The sequence below is a fragment of the Chrysemys picta genome, chromosome 3 (assembly GCF_011386835.1).
Source record: "Chrysemys picta bellii isolate R12L10 chromosome 3, ASM1138683v2, whole genome shotgun sequence".
Classification (NCBI taxonomy): Eukaryota; Metazoa; Chordata; order Testudines; family Emydidae; genus Chrysemys; species Chrysemys picta.
Genome location: NC_088793.1, coordinates 76388146 through 76407891, shown reverse-complemented (window position 1 = coordinate 76407891; position 19746 = coordinate 76388146). Strand labels below are relative to the sequence as shown.

The 19746-nt window shown below is 38.2% G+C and overlaps 1 protein-coding gene across 5 annotated transcripts in view; it reads left to right on the top strand.

Annotated features, from left to right (window-relative positions):
- The window catches only part of FBXL4 (F-box and leucine rich repeat protein 4), a 102588-nt gene that overhangs the window by 40919 nt on the left and 41923 nt on the right, over positions 1-19746 (top strand). For all 5 annotated transcript variants that reach the window (XR_010599556.1, XR_006176201.2, XM_042857628.2 and 2 more), the window contains exon 6: positions 12246-12459. Coding sequence is in view for 3 of the 5 variants with exons in the window: in XM_042857628.2 (XP_042713562.1) it covers positions 12246-12459 (214 nt within the window). In the remaining 2 variants the exon portion in view is untranslated. The remainder of the gene's footprint in view (positions 1-12245; positions 12460-19746) is intronic.

The following is a 19746-nucleotide window of genomic DNA, read 5'->3' as shown; positions in this document are numbered from 1 at the left end:
TTGTTTCTGTAAGGAAGACATTCCCTTCTTCTGTTGTCACACAAGGACATACAACAGGATCATTGTGGATATTGCTCCACCCATCAACACTCAGGTTAACAATTTTACCCTCTATACCTTTTGCACACTGCTCAATTTCTCTTTCATATACTTTATCCAGCAATTTGCCTACGACATCTGCTCTGTTGGGTGGACTGTATTCTGGTCTTAATGACTGAACCATGTTAATGAAGTGTGGGTTCAACTTCTAAATCATATGGAAAGGAGAGTTTGTTGCATAAACAAACCAGGCAATTTTTTCATCAATTACCTCTTTTTATAATCTGCTGGCTCTTATCTCAAACTGTTTTTTTCTGGATGATGGAGATTTTTTTTCTTTTTGCTACAGGTGATATACTGTGGCTATGTGACATACATGATGTGACTGAAACACTATCATTGGCAGATAACTCTGAAACTATAGAAAATGATGGTGATCTTGAAGGTGGATAGTCTTCAGAATCCTGTATGTTGAGGATGGATTCTCCTAAACAAAATAAGTTAATGCAGTTGTTTAATTATTATTACTGTACTGCTCATTTAGTATTAGTCATTGCATTCACTGACACTCAGTACTACTTTAAAGGTAAAATTGCATAAGGAAGATCTGCCTATTTCAGCTATTTGTTTTTTTATCACAACTGCATCTAAAATGATAGTATCATAGAGTAACAACTATATTTTTTGCTCAAACATGAGAATTCAAAAATAGTCCAGAAGGAAGACAGGCGATCCTTAAGAAAGAAGTATGAAATAAAGAAGTTTACCAACCTGAAGATCCTGCATGTTCAGGCATGTTCCTTTCATCATCTTCAACGCAGCATCTTCCTGAGAAGGAACACTTCTCATGATTTGGTTTCATTCGGGCAACTAGGCCTTGCATTTCTTTGTTGCACTGTTTGCATTTTGCACGCATGCCTGTCTTACTCACGGGTAGAGGAACTTCATTAAAATATTCCCAAACTGGGTCTCCTTTTACAGCCTGCTGCTATGATAGGTTTTCCCTTCTAGTGAGAAAATGGTATGGTAGATCACAAATCAATGAAGGCTACACTCAGAAAGACCTCAAGACTTCTGGAATATGCTGCTCAAACAGTTTCACTTTTGTTTCTACTGCCTGTCCCTCCTTTCTCACATTTATCTCCAGACTTCTTTTCCTTATCCAGGTCTATTCCGCCTACAACAATCTTCTGTTTCATTGAACTTTTGCACTTTAGAGAGAGGTAAGGGATTGACTTTGTGTACATAAATTTGCAGAGGGACAATAAGGTTGAGGTCTGTTATTTCTCACATTTATATTTTATTTATTTATTTATTTAAAACATTTTTGCTGTTAACAAGCATGTTACCTCTGGAGACACAAATCCACAGTTTGAGAACTGCAAAACTAAGCATCTCTGATGGTATCTTCTAGACTGAGCACTGAGTCCCATTGGGTAGATAGAAAGATTAACCTAAATAATCTATACAGAAGCCCCTGGAATCCCATAAAATTGGGTCCCTAATCCATGAACTATTGGAACTCATTTACAAAACTTTTCTTAAACATTACATGAATATGTCTCATACTATAGAATTAGAATTTATAATCTTTATTCCATGATGAGGTATCTTTGAGCTATAATGTGTCATAATTAAAAATATCTTTAGATAGGTTTTTTCCTCAAAAAGCATTTTATTAAAAATCCAATTTAAATAAAAAATTCAGATTTTTTTTTTGATTTTTTTTTAAATCATTGATTTTTATCCACCCTGACTCCCATTGACTTCAGTGGGGCCAGGATTTAATCCTATGTAATTTAAATTGACAGTGTTCCTCTAAAATAACCATATATAAATGATATTTAAGAAACATTCTTTGTTTATACTTTGATCAGTTAAACAGGTAAATATTCTTGGAAATCATTATTTTAAAATGTAAGGGTCTAGAAAAAATGGAATAATTTAAGAAATCTGACTAAAGCAAACTGTATTGTCATGAGACGATAGAGTGCTTCAGGCATGTGAACATCCTGAGGCAAAGCTGACGGTAATTTAACTTATTGATAACGTCCATTAGGGTTATAGAACTGTTTCACTTCAGAGTATTACAGAAAATAACTAAACTCCTGTAATTTGGGTAGAAATAAAGCGGGGAGGGGAACTGAAATGGAAAAAGGAGACACAGCAGGTATTAAAAAGTGAGATGAGTATTTGAATAATCTTAGATGTATCTATGCCAAAATGACAAGTGTGGTGTGTAAGCAGGAAGAGACTATGAGATGTCTTATAACATAAACAACATTATTATTCAGTTGGTGTTAGAGATGTTGTAGATTAATTCACACAATTGGAATGTCAGTGTAGATGGACATGACCTGCTCAGGAAACTAAGGCAAGGGATCAGGTGATGCTGTGAAATATATCAAGACTCTGTACAAATGCTTTGAGGTGAAAGAGGAAAAATCCCTCTGGATTAAAGGGACCTTATCAACTAAAACTTAATTTTTGAAAATAGATTACTTTATCTTTATACATTAGATTAGTTATTTCCACTGTTTCACTTTAATAATTTATATGTTGGCCTTTATGCTCTTTATGCTTACTTTTTAAATTTGTGTTGTACAATGAAAATCATTAAATTGGTTATATTTTCAGTTCTTAGTGTTGCCATATTTGCGTTTCGTGCACTGAAAAAAAACACACAAAATTGCTGACAGATATAGGGACAGTTGTAGTACCTGAAATTACTTTTAACTTGCTTTTCGAATCTGTCTAGATTTCATAATGTCTAGATTTCATATTATAATTGAAGTCCCTTAAGTTTTCTAGATAGCTGTTGTAAAGCTAGCATAGCCACACACAGAACTGTCTGTGTTCTTGAATTCTAGGGACAACTTTTTTTTGTTTCAGAGGGTAGAGGAAACATCTAAGGCTAGCTATTTTAGAGATGATATTAATAGCCTGGAAATGGTATATAATTTAGCTTAATTGTGGGGAGTGCAAGTGGGTTTTTGTTTTCTAAGGAGAAAAAAAAATCCAATGAACTTTGTTCCACTTAATCCTGTTTTAAAACCTTAGTGACACTCTGAAGTATTTACATGAATATAAGGTATGCAAAAAAATTTTGACACTAGAAAATTCAGGATTTTAATTACTTTCAGTAGGGGAAAACAGAGGACAGTCCCAACCATATATTTACTTGGTGCTTCCAAAGCTCCTAAAACTGAGGGAAATTATGAGCGAAATTGATTGGGAGAACAAATATGGACAGAAAAATGAAAATTGGGAGTTCTTTAAGAAGAGTTTATTAGATGGCCAAAATGCCATGATTTCATAACCAAGAAAGCCCAGTGGTCCAGTGGCAAAGACAGCAATTAGAAATATAAAAGCAATATCTAGTATATGGAAGAAAGGAGAAGTAGATAACTTCGTTTATATTGATTGCTAAGTGTAGAAAATTGATAAGGGAAGCTAAAGACATGCAGGAAAAAGCCCTGCCAGCCATGGATAAGGACAATAAGGCATTTTTAAGTATATTAGGAACAAAAGAAATCTTACTGCTGGTGGTATTTATTTTATATATTTATTTATTTTATTTGTACTTCTGTAGTGCCTAGGATCCCTAGTCATTGTCCAGGATCCCATTGTACTAGGCAGTGTACAAACACAGATTCAAAAGAAAGCACTTGCCCCAGGGGGCTTACAAACGAAGTATAAGATAAGAAACAGCATATGGATATACAGATGGGGAGTAAACAGTGAGACAGTATTGGTCAGCATGAGAGAGAGTGTTCTAGCAGCCTAACTGTTGTCAAGTTTTTAGTAGGCATCACAGCAAAGGAGAGTTTTGAGGATGGATTTGAAAGTGGATAATGTGGTGGCTTTGCAGATGTTTATGGGGAGCACCTCCCAATCATGTGGGATAGCATAGGAGAAAGCATGAAGGTTTTCGTTTGAAAAATTAACAAGTGAGCAGTAGAGGCTGGCATCATGGAGAGACGAGCACTGACAGTTCAATAGTTAATGAAAGATGATAGGTAAAAGTGCTTATTAACTGTGAAGGCCTTGAAAGTGAATACAAGTTGGTGCTGTAAAGAAGGGGGAGCTATTGGAAACATTGAACGAAGAAGGTAATGTGCTCTAAGTGACGGGCCAGAAAAATGATTTTTGTAGCAGCATTGTAAATAGATATGAGCGGGGCAAGATTACAATGGTATAGACCCAGTATTACATGGAGACGGTAAAATGATTAATAATGCAGAAAAGGCAGAAGCAAAGTGTTCAATAAATAGTTCTCTTCAGTATTTGGAAAGTAGGATGAGGTACTCATATCATATGAGGACGATAAAATATTTTTCAATCCATTAGTAAACAAGGAAAATGTTAAACATCATTTACTTAGAGATAAACATTTCTAAATCATCAGGCCAGGACAACTTGGACCCACCGTCCTAAAAGAGTTGGCTGTAGAAGTGTGAGGGGGGGTTGGTTATATGAACTTGCCTTGGTACCAGTAAGATTTTAATGCTGAAATCTAACAAACCAGATTTGCCAATTTTATAAGCATTAAAGCCAATATTAGAATGTAGCCTAATAAGATAAACCCTCTTTAGTGAATCCAGGGAGCATTAGTTTATTGATTTAACACTAGGTTCTTTTTAGGTAAACTTTCATGTTGCACAGTATTTCTCGGATGAGGACACTTGGCTATTCTTAACCAGTCAACAATTTATTAATTTACCAAGAACGACATCAATATACAATCAGCAGTTCACCAGTCAAGTGTAGATACAAATCAATGTTCTAGATATGTACTGAGCATGCCAAGACAGTCCCATAAAGCAATTGTTATAGACTAGGATTGAGGCTGAGAAGTTATAGGCTCAGCAGGAACAATGCACATCACTACTGGCACTCTTAAGAGTATGGTCCCTGTCCTCAGACTTTCGGCACAATTCGTTTCTCAGAATTGCGTTGTAAGTGGTAACGGCTTTTCCCATAGGAATCAATTGTATGAAGGGGGGATTGGTTACTGAACTAAGGCTTGATACACTATTTTCACCACAGTAACCCAGATTTTTGTACTAAATGAATTATAGATGACTAATGTTGCAACATCAATGTATTTACTGTACACTGTATTTTGTAAACAGCATTCAAATAAACATATAAACTCACATATGCTGCTCAGAATGCCGGCAACACGGGCTCAGAAAGCCAGGGAAATGGCATGCATGCTGAGCCTCAGCTAATTACTGTTCAAGCTTTCTGATTGGCTGAGCCCAGGGCCGGGAGCCAATCAAAAACAAGTGGTAACCCTACATGGCAACAAGCTACCCTGCTGCCTCAAAGCCAGTCAGAAGAGACCCCTTCCAGCTCCATACCAGCACAGTATAACGCAACCAGGAAGTGATTTCAAGCACATTTTATGCAAATTGAGTATCATAAGGGTGAAACAAGCATTGTAGGGGTGAAACGGGCAGTCAATTGAAAAGTGTCGTAAGTCCGAGGACTCCCTGTAGTTTGATAGTTTAAATTTGTCCCTTTCCTATCAAAGGAATCACTTAAAATTGATTTCTCTCTCTCAAGCCAGTTTACTTGGACTTATAAAGGAGAGCATGCATACAGAATTAGTTAGTTCTAAAGTATCGTTACTTGAGGTCTCACTAAAGAGTGTAAATTCAACAAGACAATCTTTAGTTATTTATATTAAAGATAGAAGGAGAAATACAGGCTTTAAAATCAGCAAAGAGTCTTGTGGCACCTTATAGACTAACAGACGTATTGGAGCATGAGCTTTCGTGGGTGAATACCCTCTTCATCGGATGAAGTCGGATGCATCCGACGAAGTGGATATTCACCCACAAAAGCTCATGCTCCAATATGTCTGTTAGTCTATAAGATGCCACAAGACTCTTCGCTGCTTTTACAGATCCAGACTAACACGGCTACCCCTCTGAGTCTTTCAAATGAAATCTCACCACTTCTCCCTATCTTGGTAACCCTGCGACAGGGGAATAGTCCTCTCCACAGGGCTTACCTGGGCATTAGTTGTACTTCTGGATTTTGCAGTTTACTCTGGGGTCCCACATGGATGGTGACCTTTGTTTTGTATACCTTGATTCCAAAGGGCAACCCTCCAATTTCTATTGGACACTTTCTGCTCTTTTTCTTTGCTGCTTCCAACAATATCCAGTAGATGGCATTGGTGTGGAACAAGTTTGTTCAATCATATTCTTATCGGAGGGTGTTTGATTTATTTCAAAGATTGTATTTCAGCACTAGCCCACATTAATTGCAGTTTTCCCCCTTTGTAAGCAGTTTATTTTAATTCAGAGTTTTACTCTAGTCCGGTGTCCACCTCTCTTAATGTTCTCTTTCCTTCTTGCACCATACAACTCATGCCACTTCTACGGGAAAACACTCATTCAGAAAGAATACAAAGAAAGTCCCCTACTAAACCTACTGGACATGGTCCATATGTTCTTTGATTGTATTAAGCATTTCACATCATTTAGGTCTCGCGAGAGAAGATACTATCCACATAGAGAGAGAGAGAGATCTGACTGACAAGGCAAACGAATGCACAGTTTAGGGTGAAGGCAAGATGGTTTGGATTTCTTGGGGTAACAAACAGTTTTCTGGGTTTCACAGCTGTTTTCCCCACCCATCTCTTGATCCACTTGCATTGTACAGTGGGCCACTTTGCCTAGAAAAGCAGGGTATTACTTTGTTTGGTATCCTTTTGAGACTTTTTTCAGCTACATTGGGTGGGAGAAAGAGACTTTATCTGTATGTAAATTATGAGAAATTCTTGCTCATAGTATTCTTCTTTAGCTCGCTTTTTGATCTCTCTTGCTGGGGAGTGGAACTCATAACCTTAGCTGATCTGTAGGTCCTTAGAGTGTCTCATGTGATGTGAATCATTTTCTCACTGTCTTTACTTCTTAGGTGGAGTTCAGTAGTAGGTGGGTCCTATTTGGGGATAAACAGAGGTGGATAATTTTTCTTAATTTTGAGGGCCATAAGGAAGTAATAGTTATCAGTCATTCAAGGAATATCTGTTATCTATACTCCTTACAATTGATAAGATCTCTGGCCTGCTGATCTTAATTTTTAATAGATCTTGGAGTACCTTGGCAATTCCAGGAGACTGGAAGAGTGCTAATGTTGTGCCAGTGCTCAAAAATGACAAGTAGGATGACCTGGGTAACACTAGACTGGTTAGCCTCAAATCAGTCCCAGAAAAAATAGTTACGAACACCAGAGTTTTGAACTGACCAATCAACCACACATCTCATTTGGAACCGGAAGTAAGCAATTAGTCAGCAGCAGAGACCTAAAAAAGAAAATACAGTACAGTACTGCGTTAAACATAAACTACTAAAAAAATAAAGGGAAAGTTTAAAAAAAAAATTGACAAGGTAAGGAAACTGTTTCTGTGCTCATTTCTTTTAAACTAAGATGGTTAAAAGGTGCATTTTTCTTCTGCATAGTAAAGTTTCAAAGCTGTAGTAAGTCAATGTTCAGTTGTAAACTTTTGAAAGAACAACCATAACATTTTGTTCAGAGTTAGGAACATTTCATAGTTACGAACAATCTCCATTCCCGAAGTGTTCATAACACGGAGGTTCTATTGTAGTGGAAAAGCTGATACAATATTCAATTGATAAAGAATTACAGGATAGGAATATAATTAATCACAGTCAACATGATTTTATGGAAAATAAGTCTTGTCAAACCCGGGTTCATTCTTTGATGACATTACAAGTTTGATTAATAAAGATAACTCCTTAGATGTGATATATTAAAACGTTTGTATGGCATTTGTACTTAGTACTGCATGGCATTCTGATTAAACAGAACTATACAATATCAATAAAGCACTCATTACATGGATTAAGAGCTGGCTAATGGCAGATCTCAAAGAGTAGTTGTCAGTGTGGAGTGGTCATCAAATGAGAGTGTTTCCAGTGGAGTTCTGCAGGGATTGGTACTAAACCTGATGCTGTTCAACATTATCTGGAAGTAAGTATAAGATCACTGCTGATAAAAATTTGTGGATGAAAAAGATTGGTGAAGTGGTAAATAATGAGGACAAGGCAGTCATACAGAGCAATCTGTATCACTTGGTAAGCTGGACTTCAAACAAAATGTATTTTAATGGAGCCAAATGCAAAGTTATACATCTAGGTACAAGGAATGCAGGCAATACCTACAGAATGGGGATTTACTGTAGGTAAAGCATTGACTCTGAAAAGGGGTTAGTGGTCATAATGGACAAGCATCTCAACATGTGCTCCCAGTGCAGTTCTTTGGCAGAAAAGGCTAATGTGATCCATGGATGCATAAATAGAAATAGTGAATAGGGGTAAGAAGTTATTTTACCTCTGTCTGTGGCATTGGTGGGACTGATCCTGGAATACTGCATACAATTCGGGTGTCCACATTTTAAAAAGGATGTTGAAAAATTAGAGAGAGGGTACAGAAAAGAATCATGAAAATGCTTTAAGAGTTGGAGAAAATGTCTTTCAGTGAAAGACAAAGAGCTCAATCTAGTTTATCAGAAAGAAGTGACAATTACAGTGTATTAAGTATCTTCACACGGAGAAAATAGTGGGTACTAAAGAGCTCTTTAGTAGAAGAAGGCATAACAAGAACCAGTGGCTGGAAGCTGAAGCTAGACAAATTCAAATAGAAAATTAAGCATTTTTTAACCATGAGGATTAAACTGGAACAAACTGCCAAAGGACGTGGTGGATGCTCCATCTTTTGATGTCTTCAGATCAAGAATGGATGCCTTTCTAGAATATATGCTTCAGTCATACAGGTTATTAGGCTCAATACAGAGGTAACTGGGTGTAATTCAATAGTCTGTGATATATAGCGGAAGTCGAATGGGGTGATCTAATGACCATTTTTGGCCTTAAACTCTATGAATCTATGACATGGTCCTAGAAAAGCCTACTAGTTATTCTTATTTTTAAGTCATCAGTGTTGAATTTGCTAGGTGATTGTTTCTCATTACAACTGTAGCGTATGTGAAAACTGCAAATGGGTAACAGGTGTTTACCAAACTCGGATTTTACATAACAGTTGACTCTACAGAGAGGCACTGAGGTTGCTCAAAAAACAATTGAAGAGGTTTAGAGAGGGACCTAACTAGGGTTTCATCCTAAGCACCACATTTGTACAGCTACTTTGTTGACAAGCACCTCCCATAATGGTGGGGCTCCTCCTTCCTTTTAGGGGGCTATGGTACTTCCAGTCCAATAGGAAGGTTCCTCATTTTCCCTCTTAATCCACATATTTCTGGCACTAATTAGTTAGGGGGAAAGGAAATAGACTTTAGGGCCTCCCCTTTCGTCTTGCACGCTAACGGAAAAAATTAGGAAGAAGGGGGCATGGAATGGGGAGAAGGAGAAAGTGATGGACAATGAAATGGAGAGGGAGGGAAAAGGAGAGGAGGGTGATAATGTAAGGTATGGAATAAATGAGGGAAAATGACTCACTGGAGAGAAAGAAAGGGAAGGAAGGGTGGGATGAATGAGTGAATGGCTAGATTAGACTTCTGCCAGAAAGAGAAGGCTTGGAGATTTGATCGTTTAGACACTATGTGAAGGAACCAGGGAGTTCAAGTGGCATATTGTTTAGGATGCTTGGAGCATGTCCCCCTGGATCCTGCTTCTCTTAAGTGTCTTAACCCTCAGCAAGTTTAGCAAAAAAAATATAATAATAATAATAATCCTACTTGAGCCAACACCTGTTCAGCGGTAGCAATATGATCCTTGCTGTAGAAAAGGCTCTGATAACTTAAAGCATTTTTCCACTATATCAATTAAACATGTTCAGGAGACTTTAATTGGCTTGGTGCTAAAAATGTCTGAAGCTATGGCAGCCTTAACTACACTAGGCTTTTCATGGTGCAACTGCATTGGTGCTACCACCAATGGGAATATTTTTTTCTAAAATACTCTATAGTAGACAAATTTCCAAAGCAGGCATCTGCCCCCTACTTACAGGGACTACATCACTCCAGGAAGCACTGGAGTGGGCTCAGCTAGTCTCTTCTGTTGGAGAAACAGTTGAAACTTAGAGAATATTAAATTGTATGCAATATCAAACTTGTAAATCTTGTGATTGATTTACATTTTGAAGCGGGCTGTAGTCCACGAAAGCTTATGCTCTAATAAATTTGTTAGTCTCTAAGGTGCCACAAGTACTCCTGTTCTTCTTTTTGCAGATACAGACTAACACGGCTGCTACTCTGAAACCTGTCATTACATTTTGAAGGTTTCTTTTGCAATGAAAAGGAACTATGAGCTTACTACTTTTTTGAAGAAAGCTTAGATTAGATGGAACAGAGCTTGTAGAACTCAACAGACCTCCAACAGAAGTTGTTGTAATGCATGCGGAGACCCTCACAGTTTCTAGGTGTTTTGAATATTTAGTCTCTGATAGCTTAAACCTTTTCACACCAACCTACTCCTGTGGATTAGTTCTCCTTGAGGATTAGTATATTGTAAAACAAGCTTTAAATTTTTACATTGATTATTTGACTTATTTGTGGACAAAACAAAATAGAACAATTTTTTTCTAACAGTGATGAAACACTCGTTTTTCTCAGATCCCCTAGCTTTCAAATGTCTTATCCAGTTAACCTCAAACTTTCTCTCTCACACATTTTTCTCATGGGCAGAGACTTACTTCAGGCAGAAAGTTGCAGGCCAATGTCAAAATCAGAATTACAGTGGTCATTTAAAATTGTAACAAAACAGGATCTCTGTTATATTTGGTTGCATTTGAAGTCAAGAGTAACTGGTAAGTCAGAAGAAAGGAACAGAGTTCAACTTTCACTTCCTAAACTTAGTTTCCAGGGCTGGTAGTAAGAAAAAAAAAAGTTTGTAATTTAAACAAACACAACACCTTTTTTCCAAACCCTTTTCCCAGTAGAGTTGTGCTTTCGGGCTGCTCTAGTAAAATTAACTTACCACTACCAGTAATTAGTATCTTCTTCTCTTGTTACCTTTGTTAAATGTAAACCTTATTGCAGGCCTGCCGACAGCAATTCCGGGCCCCAGGGCAGAACAGTCAATGGACCCCCACTGGTGCCCAGCAAGCTGCCAGCTGTGCTGCTGGATACACTCTTCCCACACGGCCAGGGCTTCTACATGCACCTGCCTCACCCCCTGCCACGTTCTGCTGCTCTCCCTGGTGGGCAGGAGCCCAGGCAGGGAGCAGGAGGGAGCCACTTTTAATGCCGGCCCCTCTCGGTCGCTGCTCTGCAGCCTTGTCCGGCAGCTACCAAAGAGAGCCTGACTGGGGAGGAGGTGGCTTCCGCTCCCCGCCCGGGTCGGCTGCCGGGGACCCCAACACCTGAGCCTGGGCAGGGAGCGGAATTCACCTCCCTAGCCAGGCTCTCTCAGGCAACTGTTGCATAGGGCTGCGGAGCAGCATCTCAGCGGCTGGAAGGGGCTGGTCCCGCCCCTTCCACTCCTGGCATCTGGGCCATGCATTGCCCAGGCCCGTCCCTGCCCCACCTCTTCTCACCCCCTCACTCCTCCCGCTTCCCCCAGTGCCTCCAGCATACCCCCAAACAGTTGGCGGCGGACGGGAGGCACTGCGGAGGATGAGGACAATCTGATTGGCGGGGCCCGGCGCTGGAGGGGGAGGAGGGACCTGCCAGTGGGTGTCCCACCCAGGCAATTTAAAAGGGCCTGGGGCTCCCAACTCTACCACGGCAGCAGTGGTGGCCATGGGACCCAGGCCCTTTTAAATCGCCCGGACCCCTGGGCAATTGCCTTCTTTGCACCCCGCTGTCGGCCTTATTGTATGATTCATTGGAGAACACCAAAAACTATTCAGGATACACAACATGTTTGAGTGAATGTTGGTGGAGTAAACATAACTTTCGGAATATCTTCACTTTTGAGTGCTTGATCTCTTACCTTGATATCAAATTGACTCATGATTTTTTTTTAGTTTTTTTGCCATTTAATAGATTTCGTCAGGTCTGTTACAATCAACTTACTTTAGCCTAACCATGCATATTTTTATTTTGCAGATTAATTTAACAGTATGTAAGTAATGCAGGTTGTACATTTTCCTTGCTAAGAAAACATTCTTCAACAGTATCCACTTGTTTTTGACAGTGTTCCAAAATTTCCACAGAAAACTATAATTCCCCCCCCCCTTTTAATTCATATAATACATGCTTTTTACAGGTTCCTGAAAGTTTGTGGCTCTGAACTAGTGCGCCTTGAGTTGGCTTGTGGCCATTTTCTCAATGAGACTTGCTTGGAGGTCATTGCTGAGATGTGTCCAAACCTTCAGGAATTAAATCTCTCCTCCTGTGATAAGCTACCACCTCAGGCTTTCAACCACATTGCCAAAGTGTGCAGTCTTAAGCGTCTCATCCTTTATCGAACAAAAGTAGAGGTAGGAACAACTATTTTTAACCTTTACAACAAGTATTTTGATTCCTGCTAAAATTGTAAGTGGTTTAATTAACAGTTAACAAATTAAAATCGTATGAATAATGCAAATAAAAAATGTTATATTTTGTGTTTATCAAGGTAGTTTCTGGATTTTTAAAAAATAGTAGAAATTTACTTTTTTATTCACTTTATAATCCATATACAAAACTGGTGGTCTTTCCTGACCTTTCAAAAATAAATAAATAAATAAATAAATTTAGAGTGCCCTATTGAAATCTTACTAACAACTCCTTACTGTTACAAAATATACTGGAGTGCTACTAGTACATTTCAAAATATCAGACCATTAATTACAAACTGCAATTGACAAAATAAATGAGCAAATCACATTTTGTGATGTACCAATCTTGTTTAGTAATTAATTTGCTAATTATCAAAAATCACGTATCTAGAAGGCGTTACTAATAAGTAAAGTTCTACTGTATTTTTTTATTGTCAGGTATTTAATTTAGGTATTGGACCTGAAATATTTTTAGACAGCGTTTTCACATATAATTATCCCCATTGCAGTTGAGTAGTTCTATAAAGTAAGCAACACTGCCTAATTCGTGTTATTTCCCATAACAAAGGTAGTATCACGTTTTTTAGGGCCTATATCACTGTCTTTGTATTTGTTTTTATGTTTGTGATTCTCTAAGTCAGAACTCATTTTCTAGTCTGATTCTGACACTGTGCAGCTATGTCCCACTTCTTATTCACACCACATTGTAAGGTTATAATCTAGCTCTTTAGCAATACCCCTTAATCCTGCATGATCTTAACCCAAGAGACCAGTTTAAACAAACTAAGCATGCACAGCATTCCAAGTTGCTATATGTTTTGATCGTTGTAATGAACAAATGAGAGAAGGGAGGTGTGGGGGGGAGGGAATTTGAACGCACGTATATGTTCCAACTTGACCAAATTCATCCTTGGCATTAGACAGTGGAACTCTCACAAGTCAGTAGGAGTGGTACCAGTTTATGGCAGGACTACATTTGACCCTAGTGTTAACTTTACACATATTGAATTGAGTTTGTTCAAACTTGATTTTCTTCCGTGTTTGAAGTTCCTAGCTTCAGTTGTTTTTTTTTAAATATTGCATTTGCATACCTCCATTTGAGGAGAGGTGATAAAGAAAGGGCCGCCAAAATGGAGGAGAGGAAGGGAATGAGTTAGAAAAGGGTGGTATTGTGGCTGTGCTATTTGCATCCTGCCAGAAGTGCAAGTTTTTCCACCTCTAAACTGGATCAAATACAGCTAGGCTTGGAAGGGTTAGATTTTTATTGGTAAATGTTGATTTCACCATAGACACAGACTAACAAAAATATTTATATTGATAATAATCAAAAAATGCAGATAGGCAAAGTAAGAAAAATGCTGTTTGAGAACTTATCAGAGCTGGTTTTAAGGTTATTTACTTTGTATATTTTGACATGGTGTTACCAATTTGGGTTTTAATGGTCATAAGACTTTAACTTTTTGAATCTCAGCGTCTACTGTCAATGAATAATTGACTGACACCCCCTGTTGCCTGATAATACACATTTTTAATTATGGGGATAATACAAATAAAAAATGCTTAAAATCCATAATTTCGTGGAACTGTGAATTTAAATAGATAAAAATAGGAAAAAATGCTTAAGAATAAACATCGATGTTATCCTTCAAAATTATATTATAACCCCCAAATTTTGCCAAGCCGAAATACAACATATTTATCTTGCATGTATGTTCAGGAAACATGGGACTTGTATTAGTGTCCACTGCAAAGTCTCTGTATGAACTATTAATTTTCCACTAAGGTGGGGTTGGAGACACTGAGGCTAATAACGCTCAGTGACTCTAATACACCTCTTCCCTGATATAACACTGTCCTCAGGAGCCAAAAAATCGCGTTATATTGAACTTGCTTTGATCCACCAGAGCGCTGCTTTACCGCGTTATGTCCAAATTAGTGTTATATCGGGGTGGAGGTGTATCTTCATTGAGGATATCTCTTCTGAGATAGTTCAGGATTTCATAGCCACTATCCCAGGTAGTTTCTGGCTCAACTTATTTATCTGGCCACATTCTTGACTGGTGTTTGCATTTGGGAGTGGAAGTGAGACAACTGAAAATTTTACCCATGTCGTCGGCCAGGTGTGGTATTCTGCAGTTTCAAGCTACAGTCGTCCTCCTCCATTTAGGACTTATTTTGATGGTCCACTCTTGGAGGTTAGTTGAACTCTGAGTGTTTCTGGATGGCTGTGAGGAGAAATATTTTCCCAGCAAACTCAATCTATTGATGGCTTAATGGGACAATATATTGATCTTATGTCCGCAAACATTGATGAAATGCCCCTTAAACATTGTCACCTTCTAAGATTTGTCCCCACCCCACCCCCTTATTTAAAGTACCCATGAAGAGGTATGGATTGGGGTGTCTACAGAATACTGACAAACATCCAGTTCTATAGATCCTTCATCTGACCCATCCAATGTTTTCAAATGTTCTACCTAGTATTTTCAGTAGAGATTGGAACATGGATGAGAGTTCAGTGGCTTAAATTCCATCTGGATAAAATGAGAGATGTTGGTAAATTGGGAGAAGGAATTAGAAGATATGGCAGGGGTTATATCTGCCATTTTAAAGAAAGGTATGTTTCCACTATTTATTACTATAGTCTGAGAGTAGTGTTGGACCCCTAGCTGCTGTTAGATGATCATTTAAGACTCATATATGTCTGATGAGAAAATACTAATAACTAGCTCATATATAGCACTTTTCATCCATAGAGATCTCAGTGCTTTAAATCCCCATTTTACATATGTGGAAACAGAGGTAAATTGACTTGCTTCTTGGTCACCCAGGAAGCCAGTGGCAGAGCTGAGAATAGAATCCAGGTCTTCTGAATCCCAGTTCAGTGCTCTGTTTGCTAGACCTCACTGCCTCTCTGAGATTGCAATAATTTATTTTGGATGCAAACCACTTGCCTGATCCATACCTTTGTTACAATGCACTGCAGTAATCTAATTTTTACTGTATGTGGGACTACACCATATATCAACTCAAGAACTGAAGCTAGTGCAGAATGCGGTTGCTCACTTCTTATGTGAAATTTCTCACTCTGAGCTCATGATCTACACTGACTGCCTGCTGGTTTCTGGGTGGAGTTTAAAGTGGTATTTTTGATTTATAAAGTTCTAATTGGCTTGGGACTGTCTGTCTGAGAGACCATCTCTCTTTCCAGACCATATTGCCACAGTTATGATCAGTGGATGTGTGTGAGCCAGAATCCCTTTTATTTAGAAGAGATGGAGCTGCTAAGAAGCCCTTAGCTTTGGAATTCATGCACCACTCCCATCTTCCATTCCAGAATAGCCCAAAGCTGTTGATCTTTGGGGCATACTTCAAGGCTTTTGGGAAGTAAGAGGTGATTTGGGGGCAGGGATCTGCGTGCCAGGAAGCTAGTATTTTGGGATGGGGTGGGTTTGTTCTTTTTCTAATTTAGGTAGGCTGATGGCTTTGCTTTTGTTTAGATTAGTGTGATTGCATTCTTAAAATTTAGCAAGGTGCATTGAGTTTTGGATGGGTACTCTTTAATAAATGGTGAATAAGTGTAGATAAGAAATTTTGTCAGGGTCTGACAAAGCGTGTTGTAGTTTAAAACTAATGTTTTGGTTCGGTGCCAGAAAGGGGCATACAATTGAAGTTGCATAGGGAGCCATAATTTGTGTTTTGGAGGTCCATCTAAATATTGTTACATCCCTATTATCAGTCAACATCAGGTGATACAGTAGATACTTAAATAGATCTTCGTTAATTTATGGAATGAGAGCTGTGTGTTGAAGTGGTTAATTACTACTTTATATAGTCTTACTGACTCTCTTGTTCCTCGTTAGCTAACATTTAAAATCTGAGATCAGTTGCTGTGGAATTGTAAAAAGCGAAGGTATGATCTGAAAACGACAAGGAATTGTATTGTTCCTGGCTACAGTTTTGTGGAATGTAATTCCAGATAAATTGTTAAGATTAAGTGTAGAATTGTCTGAACTAAGTATATGCTAAAAGATCACTAGAATTGTTAAGGTTAGTTTTCGTGACTGTCTTTTTCTATATGACTGTATACATAGGTAGTTGAAAAGAAATTTAATTTAGAGGCAAACCTATCTATGTAGACTGTCCTATTTTGTGAGTAGTGTGTAGATGCTGGTCACAAACTATTTACATCACACAAGGTAAATTTTCTAATAAATTACATGAACTAATCAGGCAGGAAACTTATATGTTACTTATGGTATAGGAAGTCATTTATCAACTCAAATTTCTTAGCCTACAGGAGAAATACTTTCAAGGGGTAAAGAAAATGAGGATGAAGATATAGCACTGGCACCAGTGTGCAGAGAATATCAATTTATGAATTAAACTTCAGAAAGTTTTATGACTAGCACTAGTGTGTCCAATAAAAATAAAAATGTTTCTGTGTGTGGCAGAAGTACAGTGCTGTCTTTTTACAAAAATGGCCTCCTTTTAAACAAATCTTCTACTGCATTTACCATAAGTAAATTTTCCTTCAGTATTTCTCCAGTTTGAATTGGCGTCTCATTATACCAGCTGCTGTACAAATGCACAAAAAGACATGGTTCCTGCTCTGAAAAGCTTATAGTCGAATCTAAGGCTAGGTCTACACTAGCGGGGGGTGAGGTGGGGGGAGTCGACCTAAGATACACAACTTCAGCTACGCGAATAGTGTAGCTGAAGTCGGCGTATCTTAGGTCGATTTACCTGGCCGTGAGGACGGCGGCAAGTTGACCGCTGCCGCTCCCCCATCGACTCCGCTTCCACCTCTCTCCGCAGTGGGAGTTCTGGAGTCGATGGCAGAGCAATCGGGGATCGATTTTGTCACGTCTACCCTGATCGATCACTACCCTCCGATCCGGCGGGTAGTGTAGACGTGCCCTAAGATGCAACAAGTGAGCAAAAGGGTAAGGCGTTGTTTACATTCAAGGTTTTCTTACTGCCACCCTAGCCGTGGTGCGGCTCCACTAGTGCTAGGAATAATTGAATGCTGGCGTTTTTACCAATGAGTCATCTAGACTTACTCTGAGATAACTGTTGAGACTATGAGGCAGACAGGAAGATATCAGTAGTATGTTGCTCCTAGTTTTTGTCAAGAAGCTTGATGTTGAGATAACAATGATGATGTTACCAAAAGTCCCGCCTTATATCCATGTCACAGAAAAGGAAGTTATAAACTAAATATTTGCCCTTCCAGCATCTGGACTAACCCCTCCCAACTTCTCACCCCCAGCAGGAAGCCCCACCTTACCTAGAGAGGGAAAGAAATAGGTTTTGATGTCTGGTGTGGAACTCCTAAACCAGTGACATAAGTAGCAGCGTCCCTAGAAATGATAAAGAACTGCAGCTAAAAACATGAAAAAATCCAAAATGCTGAGAGAGCAAAGAGCTGTTCAGAGAGACTTGTTAAGGAAGAGGGGATATTTTGTAAATCTAAATGTTAACTAAAACACCCAATGTTTTAATTGGAGATGCTCTTACCCAAGCCGCAGCTAGCTTCCTGAGACCCCCTTTGCCTAGGAAAGGTATGGCAGAGAATGGTGACTATGGTTAATGGAATGAGTGGAACAATATGACAAGATTGCAAAAACTAGAATAAATTATTAGAACATGTTTTTAAAAAAAGGAACTTAACTCAATTATTCAAAATTAGGAAGAGATAATAAAAGATGATCATTCCCTCTCTTACCTCATTGTACACTGTGGGGCAGTCAGTAAAATGGAAGAGCAGTAAAATTAAGTCAAATGAAAGGAAATATCCTTTCATACATATGGGCAACTTAGAGAATTTACTGTCACAGAAAAAGTGAGCATTAAATATTATATGAATAACACTTGGCTATGCAAGCAAAAATGAATAAAATATTTCAGAATTCAAGCCATAAATGAATTTGCTGCAATCAGAAAGGAATCTCTCCTTACATACGGCTTTGCATAAGTGTCTAAGAACATAGTGAGAAGAGTGATCATTTTCCACTGAAGCATCAGGTATTTGCCACTGTTGAAAGCCGAATACTGTATTAGAGAGATCAGTGGTAAGGTGCAGTATGACAAATTCTGTGTTAGTCAATGGAGATCTTGGAAATATGCTTAAATAGCATAATATACCGAAGGATTCATTGTCCTTGCTATACTTAAGTTTATGGATTTTGCTTGCCATTTCATGGGTCTGGACATGGTCATTTAGCTCTGCCTGGGAATAAGTGTAGTGCAATTACTTCTCTAGTTGTACCTGTCTTGGATTGTCTTCTATAGCATGTTTTTTTTTTTTTAAATTTCTGTGCCTTTAAAATTAGAATAGTTGTACTCTGTTTACTATTCTAGGTATTATTCAGCATTACACATTTATAATAATGGTCATCATAATAGTGAATAATTGGTGTGCAAAACTGTGGGTGATGGATCATGATTTGTTCCTAATGTAAAAGTATAGAATTTGGGGATAAGATATAATAATAATATAATAAGATTAACAATACATTATACAGTATGAATATAAATCTCAAATCTTATTCTCAGTGTTCATGTTTTTCCTTGAATGAATAATGTGTCTTTGTGTTTAAAATCTTTTCCCACTGTTTCTGAATTAAAGATTTTGTTTCAAAGGGCATCTCATCAGTTTCAGTGTAGTGGAGAAATGGTTAGCGTTGGGACTTTATTATTTGTTTCTCATTATTTGTATTTGATCACAGTATGCTATGCAAACATATTCAAAAACAAAGTTCACGTCCAAAGGAGTTTATAGTCTGTGGTCCTGATCCTGCAAATACTTACAAACATAAGTAGTCTCATTAACTACTCAGGATCAGATCCAAAGTTTACGATGTGAAGCTCACCACACCCTTGTGTGTGTAGGCATTCTTATTCTCCACATTACTGCACAGTGAGGTTCAGTGATTTTGCCCAAGATCATACAGGAAGATATTCTCCGTCCTGTGCCTTAAGTACAAGACTATCGTTCTTCTCATCTAATGAAAAATACGGTATTTCCAAAATGCTCTTTAAACTTATTGTACATTATTTGTTCCTAACGCCTGTTAAATTCTGAAAGTGCTTGAGTCAATTTGTAACTTTGCCCAAAGAAGCTTAACAGTAACATTTAAAAAAAAATTATGTTCTGCTAACTTAAGACCACCATTATGCTTCTGGGATTTTTGTACTGGTGGTCTTGGTATTTGCTGATACGTG